The 14598-nt window shown below is 40.9% G+C and overlaps 1 protein-coding gene and 1 non-coding gene across 2 annotated transcripts in view; both read right to left on the reverse strand.

Annotated features, from left to right (window-relative positions):
* Nucleotides 1-2221: 2221 nt before the first annotated feature.
* Nucleotides 2222-14598, reverse strand: part of EIF4G2 (eukaryotic translation initiation factor 4 gamma 2) — a 32129-nt gene continuing 19752 nt past the window's right edge. Inside the window, exons 7-23 of the mRNA XM_077819956.1 lie at nucleotides 13960-14091; nucleotides 13797-13863; nucleotides 13555-13706; nucleotides 13070-13180; nucleotides 12077-12160; nucleotides 11870-11968; nucleotides 11536-11677; nucleotides 11274-11434; nucleotides 10650-10763; nucleotides 9649-9774; nucleotides 9302-9406; nucleotides 9000-9215; nucleotides 8078-8336; nucleotides 4625-4829; nucleotides 3862-4073; nucleotides 3419-3540; nucleotides 2222-3046 (exon numbers count right to left, since the gene is read on the reverse strand). Coding sequence (XP_077676082.1) covers nucleotides 2981-3046; nucleotides 3419-3540; nucleotides 3862-4073; nucleotides 4625-4829; nucleotides 8078-8336; nucleotides 9000-9215; nucleotides 9302-9406; nucleotides 9649-9774; nucleotides 10650-10763; nucleotides 11274-11434; nucleotides 11536-11677; nucleotides 11870-11968; nucleotides 12077-12160; nucleotides 13070-13180; nucleotides 13555-13706; nucleotides 13797-13863; nucleotides 13960-14091 — 2373 coding nt within the window. The 3' untranslated portion in view covers nucleotides 2222-2980. The remainder of the gene's footprint in view (nucleotides 3047-3418; nucleotides 3541-3861; nucleotides 4074-4624; nucleotides 4830-8077; nucleotides 8337-8999; nucleotides 9216-9301; nucleotides 9407-9648; nucleotides 9775-10649; nucleotides 10764-11273; nucleotides 11435-11535; nucleotides 11678-11869; nucleotides 11969-12076; nucleotides 12161-13069; nucleotides 13181-13554; nucleotides 13707-13796; nucleotides 13864-13959; nucleotides 14092-14598) is intronic.
* LOC144267200 (small nucleolar RNA SNORD97) lies at nucleotides 10448-10613 on the reverse strand. The gene has a single exon (XR_013346568.1). It is a non-coding gene; the product is annotated as a small nucleolar RNA SNORD97 (small nucleolar RNA).

A 14598-nucleotide genomic window follows, 5' to 3' on the forward strand; every position in this document is an offset into this window, starting at 1 on the left:
AGTATGACCGCTGGCCCTCATCTTCTGCAGGCTGCAGATTAAAAGATAATGCACTGCCAGTAGGACTCAATTGCCATGAGATGAAACTTAAAAGAGAAATGACTTGCCTGAGTCACTCCCATGTTTGCCCATGCACCCCTGACCTCATCAAGGTCGGTTAAGAGCACCCAGGACTACATTGATGACAGCTACCAGTCATACTGCACTGTCTGCTGCCAAAAGGCAATAAATTGCTGCTGTGTAGCAATGCCGTACCGCGTCTGCCAGCACCCAGAAGACATACGGTGACGGTTAGCTGAGCGGGCTCCATGCTTGCCGTGGTATGGTGTCTGCACGGCTAACTCAAGAAAAAAGGCACAAAACGATTATCTGCCCCTGCTTTTTCACAGGAGGGAGGGAAGGGGGGCCTGACGATATGTACCCAGAACCACCCGCAACTATGTTTTAGTCCCATCAGGCACTGGGATTTCTACCCAGAATTCAAATGGGCGGCGGAGACGGCAGAACAGCTACCCTCAGTGCAACACTCCGTAAGTCGACAGTTGCCTTGGCACTGTGGACACACTCCACCGACTCCATGCACTTAGAGCATTTGTGTGGGGGACACACACACAAAATTGTCTGTAGAAAAATGCTTTCTACAAAACCAACTTCTATAAATTTGACCTAATTTCGTAGTGTACACATACCCTCAGAACAGCAAGCTTATAGTAAACCTGACTGAAATATAAGTTGATTCTGTCTGTAAGTGCCTTTCACCATTAAAACAAATACTGGTAAAGCAGATCACATACATTTCACTCGGGACAAACTAGCAATGAGATGTGCAACTGTTGAAAACATTTAGTAGATTTTGAGCCTGCAGCGATAGTTTAATATCATTAAGCAGATCAAGGTTGTAGCCAATTGAATAGTCTGAGAAGAGGAAACTATAGTTGATGTTGCTCACTTTCTGCTCTGACTGCTAGGATGGGGAGTAAATAGCTATATTTGGAGAAGGCATCAATAAAGGCGTATAGTTAAAAGATTTTACTGATTAAGCTTTACACAGGTTAAAATGTTATCCCTGTGTACTGCTCATTATCCATACTACAATGTGTCCTGGCACCTCCACTTGCCCTGAATCTAACCTGTATTATGTTGCTTTAGTTGCTAGACAAAGGTAAAAAGAATTAAGGATTTATGTATGGTGAAACACACATACTCTAGCAAGAGCTATTTTCAATACCAGCTTGCAGACTATGTTGCACTACTTGAAGGCAGCCACCCTCCACCCCCAATTTAAAATGATACACTGAGCATGCTTCTAACCCTTGTGAGAACTGCACCCTGTGTACCAACCTAAAAATACACCTACTCATGGGATGAGCTATGTCTGAGCAACCTAATTCAGTAGCAGTGACATTTAGACAGCAGTCTTGAACACTTTTAGTCCATTATATCTTGCTTTCCTTAAGTTCTCATCTACCAGAAAATGTAGCAATTTAGTGCTTATATAAACTTTTCCGTCCATCAACGTTTCGTTATAAGAGTTCTATAAAAAGTGTGTTTGCAAGCTTATCAATACGATTTCTCTGTTCTAGTAGAAAGCAATAGCTTGTCCTTCAGGTGAGGAAATCCTACATTTTAAATTGCTTGTGGAACACACCATTGTCATGCTGGGTCAGGGCAGTGGTTCATCTAGTCCTCATGTGTAGCCAGTATGAGATACTTCACAGAAAGGTACAAGCAACCACACCCCTACAAAATGCAGTCACCCAGATCTCAGGAATTAATAAAACTTGCTCTGTGATTAGAATTTCTTCACTCCCCCACTCCCTTGTATCTCATCTTTTAAAAAAATCCATTTAACAGTGTCTACATATTATGAAATTAACACTTAGTAAAAACCAGTGCAATCTGAAAGTTAAACTGGCCCTAACCCATCAGTAGACATAATATAAGGGTGACGTTTTGCAGTTTAACTTAAATCAATTGGGAATAACGTTTAGACAGTCACTCAAACTCCCTTGTAGACACTGTTAAAAAAAGTTGATTTAAACACACAAATTTAACTTCTAATAGTGTAACTTCCATCATTTAGCAAGGCCTCAGCTCTACCTCATCAGTATATTACCACCTCTATACTTTAACTTCACTCCATTTGGATGAAATGTTTTTAAGGAATCCAATTAACCTTTGACAGTCAAAGCTCTTCTACCGGGAGACATTCAGAAACAAGTCAAGTATCACAATGTTTATTGATAGATACAAGTATATAAAATCAGGGCATGAACATGTCTTGATAAATTAAGTAGACTTAATTTCAATACTATAATAAGAGGGACCAATTCAATTTCTCACTATTTTATGTTTCACACCCACAAAAACCACTTCCAAGGGCATTTAACCACCTTTCCAACTGATCAGTTTTTGTGCAAGTAAACCATGTTTCTTTTAAAAAGACTTGTGCACTTGCCCAGGCTCAAGGATATTAAAATCTAGCACATAAAGCCCATTACTAGAGGTAGAATTACAGGCAATATACTATTACGGCAACAACCATCGATTACAGTTAAGGATTCTCTGTAACAACCAAATGGATAATCAAATATTGCAACGACTCAAGTATTACACTGAGCAAAGTGCATTTCTACAGTATTCAGTGTTGCTATTCAGTTTTCTAACTTAACAGCCTATAATAACTGGCAGCAAAGAAAACCCTTGCAATAGACTGCTTCTGCTTGAGAACTTATGATGTAATTATTGCATGCTGCTAATACACTGTTATCTAAACATTAAAGATACTCTAAAATATTTCATGGTAGACTATGATTAAGACATACTACAAAAACCTTATGCAGAAAAATATCCTATTGACACGCTTCTGCTTTAAATATTGTGAAACATTACAGCGGAATGAATTTTCGCAGTGGTTAGGTCAAATGCAGTTACATCATAGCAACAGTGTTTGCACAAATTTAAGGCTTTGGCTGGTTCTTTAGTCAGCTTCTTCTTCAGATTCTTCTTCTTCAGCAGTTTCCAGCCAGGTTAGCCACTGGTTTACCTGCAATCATATCAATGCAATTTCAGAAGCAGAACGAGCAGACTGTGCGCGCGCACCCTACAAATTTCTACATCTCATTCAGGTGGCTTTCCCCTAAAATACTAGCATAGAAAGCATTTCCTTTGGCTAGCATACAGGTCATGGACCTTTGTCCCTTTACTGTGTGGAGTACAGTGGGGGACAGTGCTCCTTTATCCTGCCTCAGATTCCCTTCCCCAGCCCAAATAAATGCCACATAAGAGCATTTCTAAATTAAGCCAAGTACTTAATATTTTTACAATAGGCTTCCCTGAACTCATCAGCACAATCGACATAGGCAGATATATACTGAAAAAAGATTTTTACAATTTCTGCTCCATTATACAGTTTTACCTGGAATAAAGCTTTGCCCTTCCCTGGAAACTCTTGAGTAATATCCTCTTTCCATGCCAAAAAGGCTTCCTCTTCAATAATTTCCATGTCGTAGAAATGAACAAAAAAGCGCAGTAACATGCCTATAAAAAACAGGCCAGGTAAACCAATTCATTATTAGGCATACTGCTTTCCTCAGAAGCAGTTTCTCCACCTGTAGAAAGCTCTACACAAGGCTGACAATTGCACATTAAATGAAGTTTCATTTAGAGTATACTGTTGCACCCAGGTGGTAAACTTTAAGCACAACCTAGTTATAAAAGTAGCAGAGGCTGCAATTATTATAGACTACCTTATTTGACAGACAGGTTTACTAAACACTTCATAACATGGATGGCACTGGATTCATACTTTCCCAATTTGCTACTGTATTTGAGGGAAATATGGAAATACATTATCCATACCTTTTGGAAAGTTGTTGTTGTAGCAGTGCACCTGAAGTGCATACAGAGCACTCACTTGTAGATCAACATGGTCATGAAGAAACTTCTGCATTACTGGCTTGAAGGAAAGAAGCAGTTGTTTTTCCTGTTCTAACTGCTCTTTAGAAGGAGCAGATGAAGAATCTGGTTCGTCATTAGGCGGGCTTACTTCACTTGAAATATACTGCAAGAAACTGGAAATAAAAGTTAGATACAATTTCAAAATGTTTTCATAGAAGACTAGTGAATTACTTTCACATCGTTGAAGTAGCTGTACAAACAAGCACTTTTGTCAGTTAGTTAAATTCACTATCAATATTTTCCACTTTCAACTGCTTAAAACTCACATTAAACCCGAAGACCAACAAGGTCCTATCTGGGAAAGTACTCAATGAGTAGACAGACAAGTTATTTGTGAGCCTATTCATCTTCAGATGCAAGGAATCCTAATCTATTTCCTTGGACTCTGCTGTTAGGGCACTGAAGGATTTGAGGACAAGGTCAGGATTTGCTCTTTAGAGCATTCTTTCCTTCTGCCATTTTCCTTCTGGAGTGCTTTAAACAGCATTAAAAACAAACTGTTATGAACCCCCTACTTGTGTAAGATCTTGTCTCTATATCCTTCTTCTGCAGGGTACACTTTATTCCTGCTATGTGGATATTTCATAAGACATTAGTGAGCACAAGTCCATGTTTGAACTACTAACAAGTATGACATTAATTCAGAGCAAACCTATCAGCTCACCTGGTCATCAAAATATTCACAAATCCCTTATCTACATGAAGTTTGGGTGAAATATTGTCTTTAATCCATTTATAGATGGCTTGAGGGGATGGATCCAACTTTATTTGCTTCAACAGTTCCTTCTCCAGTTTCAGAAGTGGGAACAAGAAACTCAGTCCTTTCCCTTCCAAGATCTCCAGCATACGATCCTTATTCTGATCAATTTCTAAGACAAATTGAATGAAAATTCTGAATAACTAAGACAACTTTTGAAGTTAAACGATGGACCAAACCAGCTTAGCTGAAAAGGAGAGGTTACTTACAATTGCACAGTAACTGAGTTAATGTTTTGCCACGATGGGTGCTCCAGGCAAGGATGTACACATGCCCATACAGACTAGAAGATTTTTCTACTAATAGCGCCTATGGGTCTGCACCTGCACTGTATGCCTCCTTGTGCTCTGGTATGAGGAGCAAACTAGGACACTCCAGTTCCTTCAGAATCTCACAGCACAGTAAGACTCCAAAGCAAATGGGAAGGGAGGTAATGGCAAAAAACACATAGGGCTAAGACATCAGGAAGAATGCCAATTACTATAGGAGTAGGTTTAAACTAGTGTAAACGGTGGATTCTCTGTAACTTCATGTCTTTAAAAATCATGGATTTGAGAACTTGAGTAACACAGCTAGATGTTACAGGTCTATTAAAAAGGAGTGGGTGGTCAATGTTCTGTGGCCTGTAATGTGCAAGGCAGATTAGAGGATGGTTTCTCAAACTGGGGGTTGCAGTGAGTGTGCGCGGGTGGAGGAGGAAGAAAAAAAAATAAAAAAGAAGAGTCACGAGCTGTCAGCCTTCACCCTCAAACCAGACTGTCTCCAGCATTTATAATAGCGTTGTGTGTTTTTTTGGGGTGGGGTGTGTGTGTCTCGCACTCAGCGTCTTGCTGTGTGAAAGGGGTCACCAATTCAAAAGTTTGAGAACCACTGGATTACAGGATCATGATGGTCCCTTCTGGCCTTAAAGTCTATGGATCTAAGTTAAGTAACCTCTCCTTGGAGTTATTGTCCCTACGGGTTGTGACAAAGCTCCCACTCTACTTTGGTGGGTCTTGTGCTTATTGGCGGATTTGCTCGCCTTGGAGCTTCACGGCAGCCCTCAGCTTGGCTGTTTTTCCTGAATTCACAGTCCAGGTCGACTCCTCCTGTGTCTGACCAGGAGTTGGGAGGATTTGGGGGGGAACCCAGGCCTGCCCTTTACTCCGGGTTCCAGCCCAGGGCCCTGTGGAATGCAGCTGTCTAGAGTGCCTCCTGGAACAGCTGTGCGACAGCTATAACTCCCTGGGCTACTTCTCCATGGCCTCCTCCCAACACCTTCTTTATCCTCACCATAAGACCTTCCTCCTGGTGTCTGATAATGCTTGTACACCTCAATCCTCCTACAGTCCGTGTTCTCACTCTCAGCTCCTAGCGCCTCTTGCTCCCAGCTCCTCACATGCACACCACAAACTGAAGTGAGCTCCTTTTTAAAACCCAGGTGCCCCGATTAGCCTGCCTTAATTGATTCTAGCAGCTTCTTGATTGGCTGCAGGTGTTCTAATCAGCCTGTCTTAATAGTCTCCAGAAGGTTCCTGATGGTTCTGGAACCTTCCCTGTTACCTTGCCCAGGGAAAGGGACCTACTTAGCCTGGGGCTAATATATCTACCTTCTATTACTCTCCTATAGCCATCTGGCCCGGCCCTGTCACAGGGTGTACTACATAAAAGTCCCAAGCAATTCCTTAATGTGGAGGAGGGTGTTTAGGAGAGGGATCCCATACAGAGTATAGACCAGCTTCAAAGGCTGTGTCCGCTCTGAAGGCATGGAATAAGGCATAATGCTATGAATATGTATTAAGGGAGTATCAGGTGACTGACTTGCAAGTGTCCTTGATGGGCACCTTCTTAAGGAGGGCAATGGAATTAGATGAGCCCTCATGGAGTAAGCAGTGACTTGAGGGGGTTCATCCCAGAAAGCAAAATGCACCGCCACAATCATTTCAGTCTGAGAGGAGACTGAGTGACCCCTCCAAAGGGCAGAGTCTAGGGAAAGCCCTTTGAAGGACTTACTTTGATAAGGACAGAAACCCAGGGCCCATTTTATATCCAATGTATGAAGACTGGTCTCTGAACCTTATCTAAGTTCCACTTGTCTAGGGAAGACAAATGAATGTCCTGATGGATGTGGCAGTCCAGTGACACTTCATGGAACAAGTGTGGTAGGCCTGTAACGTAACTTTTGACCAGAAAACACAGCATATGGTGGGTCAGCCATGAAGGCTTCCAGCTCCCCATCCCTTCTGGCTTAGGCGACTGCCATAAGGAACGAAGTGTTGAAGAATGGATGAAGCAGTCAGCAGGTTGTCCTGTGTTTGAAGGGAGATCCTCTTACTGTGTTAAGCATTAAGCTGAAGTTCCAGGGTAAGTTGTGGTCCTACACTGGAAGGAACAGATTAAGGAAGCCCTTAAGGAATCTTGCTGCAGGATATGCAAAGATAAGGGGTTTTTCTGAGTGGCAGATGGAAAGCTGTAATGGCAGATAAATGAACCTTGACAGAGCTCAGGAACAAGCCCATCAATTTCAGGATTAGTACAAAAGCTGAAGATAAGATTTCCTACTATTTAAAAGGACTTGCAAGAGCAGAAGTACTTCTAGATCTGGTACACTCAACATTATGTATCTTCTACCGATTCTCCCCTGGCATCTACACACACAGAACCAACTGAACTTCAGAAGAACATTCCTGCTCTAGGCCTGAGAAGCTGGATGATAAACTGGGGCAGGTTATGGAGCCCTACTACAGAGCCAGAAGATCAGTCATTACAAGAAGGTACAGAGGCAGACCAGATGGGTCAGGAACCACATTCATCTTGGCCACACTGTGGTTATGAAAGCGATCATGGCTTTCTCTTTGAGCAGGGCTTTATGGATCAGTGAAATTGGAGGGAAGGCATATAAGGGACCAATGTGCCAGAAGACCATCTTCCAGGGAGTCACAACTGTGTATCTTTCACACTCTGCTCTGAGAAAACTGGCATTTTAAGTTGGAAGGCATGGCAAAAAGATCTACCTGGGGAAGGCCCCAGATAAGGCTGATCTTTCAAAATAGCATGTCTGTCAGCTCCCACTTATGAACTTGATGGCACTACTAGCCAACAAAACCAAACAAACTCCAATTAAGAATGCAATGGCAGGCACACATCCTCATCTCAGGCATCCATATAGACAACTTGAAGAATAGCATTGATACGACATCAAATAAATCAGTGGGGTAGAAAAAACCTGATCAATACAAGAAACTCTGCTATATGACAAAGTTATTTATTAAAATACCTTATCCCCCTCCCCAAGAACGTTTCATGGCATTTTCGTGCACTTTCCAGAAGTTGCAAGATAAAATGATTAATATCGTGTCACAAGTATTTTTGATTGCTTACCTGGCAACATCTTCTGCATGTTGACTTTGCTTTGTTGGAAGAGTTCAGTTAGCCATTCACGGTCTTGTAACTTAGCTAACTGCTGAAGACAAAGCAAGAACAGGGGGAAATGGGTGCCACTCTCCAGTGGTTGAGCCAGTTCTGAAATGCTCACCAGTTCTGAAATAATGGCACGGGCTGCAAACTGTGCTAAGTAGGATTTCACCAAAGGGATGTCTACCTCCAGTTTGGGACACTGGTCCAATACATTCAGGAATGCCTAGAAAGAGGGAAGAATATTAAATTGTCAACAACATGATTAGTCTAGGGAACTACAAGATGAAAGAACCTTACACGCAAGGTCTATTCTGTCTAAAGGACACTAACTATACATCCAGTGAAAACTGTGTCTATTATTTGGAGTAGTACCTATAATTTACTATAGCAGTTGTTTTCAAATTTTCTGTATTGTGACCCCTTTCACACAGCAAACCTCTGGAGTGTGACCCCCTTATACGGGAGGGGAGGGGGGACGGAAGAAAGACTTAAATTAATGGGGGCTGGGAAATGTCTGCCCCGCAGAGCTGATACCTCACAATCCCCATACAAACACCTCGCGACATGAGGAATTATGACTCCCAGTTTGAGAACCCCTGTACTATAGGATATTACAGAAAAAAAGAAGTAGAATTCTATCAAATAAGAAACTGGAAAACCATCTAGTCAGTTTCACCATTTTCATTTGTAGATCTTGGAAACAGTCATTGAAACTGTCACATTTGAAATAGGAACACAGTTGTAAAGCCACAACAGTTGGGAGAGGGACTTGCAAGGTCAGCATTCAAATCACTTACAGTTTTTAAGCAGACTACCTTTTTGAAGCTAAGCATCAAAAACAGAACCTTTAACTCAAAAAGAACTCCAAAGCTACAACACAGAGTACCTGCATGAAGTTGTCACTAGTGGCTATTCCTTCCTGTTTGAGTAAGCTGATCAAAGCACTTGCTTTCTCTTTATCTTCATCTGATCGGTCTAGGGATTGAATGATAATTTTGCTCAACATCTCAGGTAGGAAGGGCTTTGGAGCCCTCATTTCTCTCACACCATTGATAGCATCATTTGCATTTCCATTGTTCAGATAGTCAGTCACAACAGCTTCCTGAAATAGAAATGAATATCTGAACTCCACTGATTTCTTGCAGCAGCCATGTCTCCTGTTTGGAGCAGAGTACAACATTAACTTACAGTGAGTTTAAGCAATTCTTCCTTAGAAGGTGGTGGCTTTTTACTGATCTTTGCAGGCTTCTCTTGAATAAGTGGTGGATTTGTTTTGAGACCAAGCTGAGGAGGCTTGAAAATAAGTGATAAAGTTAGGCCAGTTTCAGAAATTACTTATTTGGTTACATTTATTCAAATAATCTTTTGCTGGAAGTACAGCCAGAAGAAAAGCCTGTATTCATTTCATTGTTTTTATATACGATTGTGATTTATCCTGATGCATGTGCAAGAGCTACTTTAGTTGTCAGCACTTAAATTGCATACATATTTATACAGAGCTAAACAATAGTTACTTATCAAATTAGGATATTTACCTGTCCCAAAGGTGGTGTCTGAGTGCGTGGTGGTTGTGCACTGGGAGGAATCATAGTTATTTGGGGCTGAAGCTTTGGCACTTGGTTCTTATTCATTAGAAAAGATTGAGCAGGTCTCAGGCTTATCTGTAAGACGACAAATCCTAGCCCATCAAACTGCTAAAGTTCCTTGGCAAGTCATTAAATAATCAGAATATCACACAAGCCCTGCTAATGTAGTGTAGTGACTCAGGACAAATTTATTTTTGTAGGCCTGATCTTGATCTCATGCCAGTTTTACACTAGTGTATTCAATGGGATTTCAGAATTTACACTAGTAAAACTAATCAGGAGTAGGCCAAGTGTGTACTTCAACACCCAACAACAGAATGAACGAAGGATAAAAGTCCCAATTTGAAACAAGATGTGTTAATATAAAGGTGCCTGTGTATTTAAGTCTTGATTTACAATATCAAAGACACAATATTGCTAGTTTCAGCCTTGCTTTGGTATTTTGATAACTGCAATATAGACCCAAAGTGATCTGGTTTGGAAACAGAGGCATGGCTATTAGGTAAGCCAAGATTTAAAGGAAAAATATGCAAGTTGACATCTCAGTGACTGTCAAATGCAGAGTAAACTTTGTATTATTGTACATGCATATCAGTTTTCAGATTAACATTTCAGTCATTTTATCATGGCCAACCACTCCCCAAAGCAGACCTTTAAAGAGAGCCTGTATTGTGACCAGATGAAGAGCTCCTTTATATGAAAGGCCAGAGGTATTGGCCTTGCTTTATGAAAGAAAAATCCTGAGAAATTGCCCTCATATCTCATAATCTTGCTCACAGGACGCTGGACTCCCAAGGATAATGAGTGTTAAAGTGAAAGTGGAGAAGGGACAAAGAAGAAAAGAGGAGGAGATAAGAAGCAGAGGTCCAGCATTAGTCCTCGTAATAACGCGTCTTGCTATAATCATTGGGCAATATATTAAGAATGCTGCAAGTAATGTAGGTATATACCTCATCTGCATTAAGCTGTCCTTTCTTAGAAAACCGAGGTGGCATATCCTTCGACTGTCCTTGTTGCTGGGATAACAGTCCCTGATTCTGGTTATGGTAGAGCTGGCTTTGCCCCTATTTCAGAGAGAGAGAGGAAGAGAGAGGGAGAGAGAGAGAGATAGAGAGAAAAGAAGTGCAGATGACGGGGGTGCACAAAATATGGTAGTAGTACCAAAGGAACTAGAAGTTCAATAGAAAATATTTGCCAGGGAAGGAAGAAAGAGGGGAAAAAAAAGTAGTGTATTCTATCCCTAAAACCAGGGCCATGGATTTAAAAGAAAAAAATCGACACATTACACACTTCTGACTCGAAGTCATTAAAATGTGCACCTTCCCTGGCAATAAAGAAAGAAGTCTCCCTTGCATCAGTCTCTTCTCTCTTTTTTTGGGGGGTGGGGTTGGGGGGGGGGGGGATGGAAAGGGGAGCCGGGGGAGAAACGACGCAGTGTGCAAGAAGTGCTTATTCTCCTACCAGCTGTAAGAACCTTATACACCACAGATGACCATCATCCATCTGGAAGCCTGCACATCTGTCTCAATCTAAAGAGATTCCAGATATACCTAACCACCAAAAGTTTTCCTTACCTGATTTTTCAAAAAAGATTTGCCTAGATCTCCAAACTGGGATTGAGCAGGAGGCATGAGGTGTCCCCCATGGCCATTGAAAAGTTGATTTGAACGATGACGTCCCATGGTTGGTGAAAATCTATCCTGAATAACTCCTGGACCAGTACCAATTCCACTACCTGTACATACGAAGGTGAATGAGAACACAGACAGTCATGTACACACCTGACGTTCAAGAGAATGCTGCCGCTGCCACAGCAGCTTCAGGATTTCCGTTTACCTGGCATTTGTCCAAACATATCAGCAAGCCCTCCAAGTGGGTCCCTGTCAAGTTTCATCCTGGGTGGCATAAACGGTCCCTCCAGAAAAAAGTCGCTTCTCATCCCTTGAGCCATAGGAGCAGGAATAAAGACTCCCAGATCCTTCAAAGACAGATTTAGAATCTTAGTCAATTCATATAGATAGTTCTGCAAGTCCAGAATAGGTATTTGCAGTCTATTCAGATTCTAGGATTAAGAGTTTAGTCAGAGTCCAGGAATCTTCATGCAAACATGCCACAGATAACCAATAAATACATCATTACATTTGGTGCAAATGTACACGGAAGTACTTACTTTTACTGCATCTTGACGGATTTGATTGATAGTCTTTGGTCCATTGTCAAGAAAAGCTTTGCGAGGAACCCAGTTGTGTTCTCGCAACTCCACAGTATCCTAAAGGAAAAAAGCAAAAACTTAATGGGAGGGGGGAGAAAAGAGGAGAAGAGACAAAGAGGGCAAGAAACCTCACAGAACAAACTGTTAAGTGACTGGCACTCTTACCTGCAGCAGGAAACGAATCCTTGCTGGCAATTCCTTACTTAACATCAAGGAGCGCATACGGGCAAAGTACTGATCCATTAAGGACTAAGAGGAGAAAGAGGCCAAGTTTAGCTTAGTTGTTTAAAGTTTCAGTTTCCCCCTCAATAGTCTCTCTTTTCAGGGTCAGTATTACAAGTTACATTTTAAATGTGGCAGTGTTCAAATGATCTAAAAATGGTAAAGAGAAACAGGCTGTTGTCCTCCCCTTCTGTTTCCATTCCTTTAAGGGAATGGTTTGGACTGGACTGTAGCTGAATCACTAGACTATCTTCTGCCCAAGTCATTCTGAGGCAAAAGTCAACACTACTTAGCTTTATAAACATTCTGACAGTGACCAGCTACTAAAAATACCTATGAAGGTAAGACAAGTCAACCTTAAGAGACATGTGGTAGGAAAGTTATAGGCCATAAACATATAGAAGAAACATCATGTAACTAGTTGCTTGTGTTTAGAATACAGATCTACGTCATTCCCCACCCCTCCGATAGAAAATATTCAAATACATAATTCCCCGACTTTCTAGAGTGAAAATTGTGAACAAGCAACTTATTTCTGCCTTTTTCCCCCTCTCCAGAAAGAAGCCATCTCAAATAAAAAATACAATCAAAATATGAATCCTTCACAGATTTAACACAAAGGTTCCAACATTCTGTTTAGAGAGGAAAAAAAAAAAAAAGAGGACAAGTCTGCACTAAGTATGCAGAGTTCACACCAATTATGAAGTGATGAAAAGGCAACACAATTAATGTAGATGAACTCCCTGAATATAAAGAACTATAAAGACAATCCAAATCTAGTTCTTTCCAGCCAGTTTTTAAAGGTTTTGGTATAGTAGAACTCAGTCTGAAACACTAATTCAAAGTGGATTGCAACATATTACACCTGGGTCCAAAATTTTTTTTTTTTTTTTTTAAAAATCACTGTTAGTACTCCAGTTTGAAAGAAAGACATACCTTGGCTTTTGCATGGTCTAGTCTAGGTCCCACTGTCCTCATTATCTGACAGAGGCACTCCAAATCCTCCCCCATATCCTTGAGTTGGACTCTCTTCTTCTTTTCCAAAAGCTAAAACATTAAAGAGGGATTATTTCCATTAAGAGGGGGATCTTTCTGCAGACAGTTATGAGGTTAATTCAAAATACAGAATGCTCTCCCCTCTCTCTATGTAGAACCTGATTCTGCAAAATATCTGGACCAAATTAAAATCTATGAGAATTCTCCAAGATGAGAACTCTATCTGTTCGATAAAGCTATATACTGCACTGAAAGTTGCCCCCCTTGAAAAAAACAAAACAAAAAATCCCCAAAGTATTTTGCACAGTCATTAACTATTCAAATTTTCCTACATACACACTTATTTTTTCACACTTGAATGTTAGCTGTAAAGAACTATTTTACCAAGTTGTTACACACCAAGTTTAGGAAGTCCTGACACTTACTGTTTTGATGCACTTATGAAGGATAGATTCATGAATAAGATCAAGCTTGCCAAGTTCTCCAATGAATTTGATGTTCCCCAGCATCTTGATCTTGGCAATAGCTCTCTGTTCCTCCTCCTCCGGGAGGAGGGGACCATCACGCTTATCATAGACTGGACGAAAAGAGAAGTGTGTCAACAATACTCTACAAATATACATAAAATATAAAGTCTAGATTTAATATAGACTAGCTTTAATCTTACTATCAACATTTCTGGTGCGGTTTTCAAATTCATCTTGAAGTTTAGAAATTAGGAGGCGTCTGAATGTCTACAAACAAGATATAATTAGGTTTCAGACCAATGCAATTAACCACACAAGCAAAAAGTTTAGATTTTCAATGAGAGAGAGGAATAAGACACTCACTGTGCTTTGCTTCTGTCCTGGATGACACTCTGCTGATGGGCCATCAAAGTTGGGTGCATCTTCTGCCAGCCGCAGACATAGTTGAGCATACAGGGAGCTATACTTCGGCTCTTCGAGGGCTTTGTCTACGATCTAAAGAAAATAGTATGTTTCTAATACCGTAATTGATTAGATTTTAATTCAAACTTTAAGATACTCTTTCAGGATTAAGTAGTGAATATCTTCAACAGGACACTAATAGGGGACTTTTTAAAACTGTCTATTTGGGGGCAAAGTACCCAGTCATACAGTTACAAGAGTCACTCTTATATGTGACTATTGTTCCAGATGGACTCCTGGTATTTCCTAACCTCTTATAGCCTTTGAGAACTTGAGTATCTTGTGTAACCTTCAACACACTGGTATTCCAATGTTAAAAAATACCCTCCTCCCTCCCATCCAACCACCTCAGAATCTATTACAGCCTTACAACATTGCTATGGGATTTAGACAGTAGCTGTGCCTGAGCTCACACATCTTTTATTTCATGTGAATGAGTGTATTTGGTTCTGCCTCTGCACCAGGGGGAGTCACAGCATGGTGTGTGTCTGTGGACTAGATTATCTCTCAAAGTCCCTGCCAGCCCCACTTTAGTTCACC

The sequence above is a fragment of the Eretmochelys imbricata genome, chromosome 6, assembly GCF_965152235.1.
Source record: "Eretmochelys imbricata isolate rEreImb1 chromosome 6, rEreImb1.hap1, whole genome shotgun sequence".
Taxonomy (NCBI): domain Eukaryota; kingdom Metazoa; phylum Chordata; order Testudines; family Cheloniidae; genus Eretmochelys; species Eretmochelys imbricata.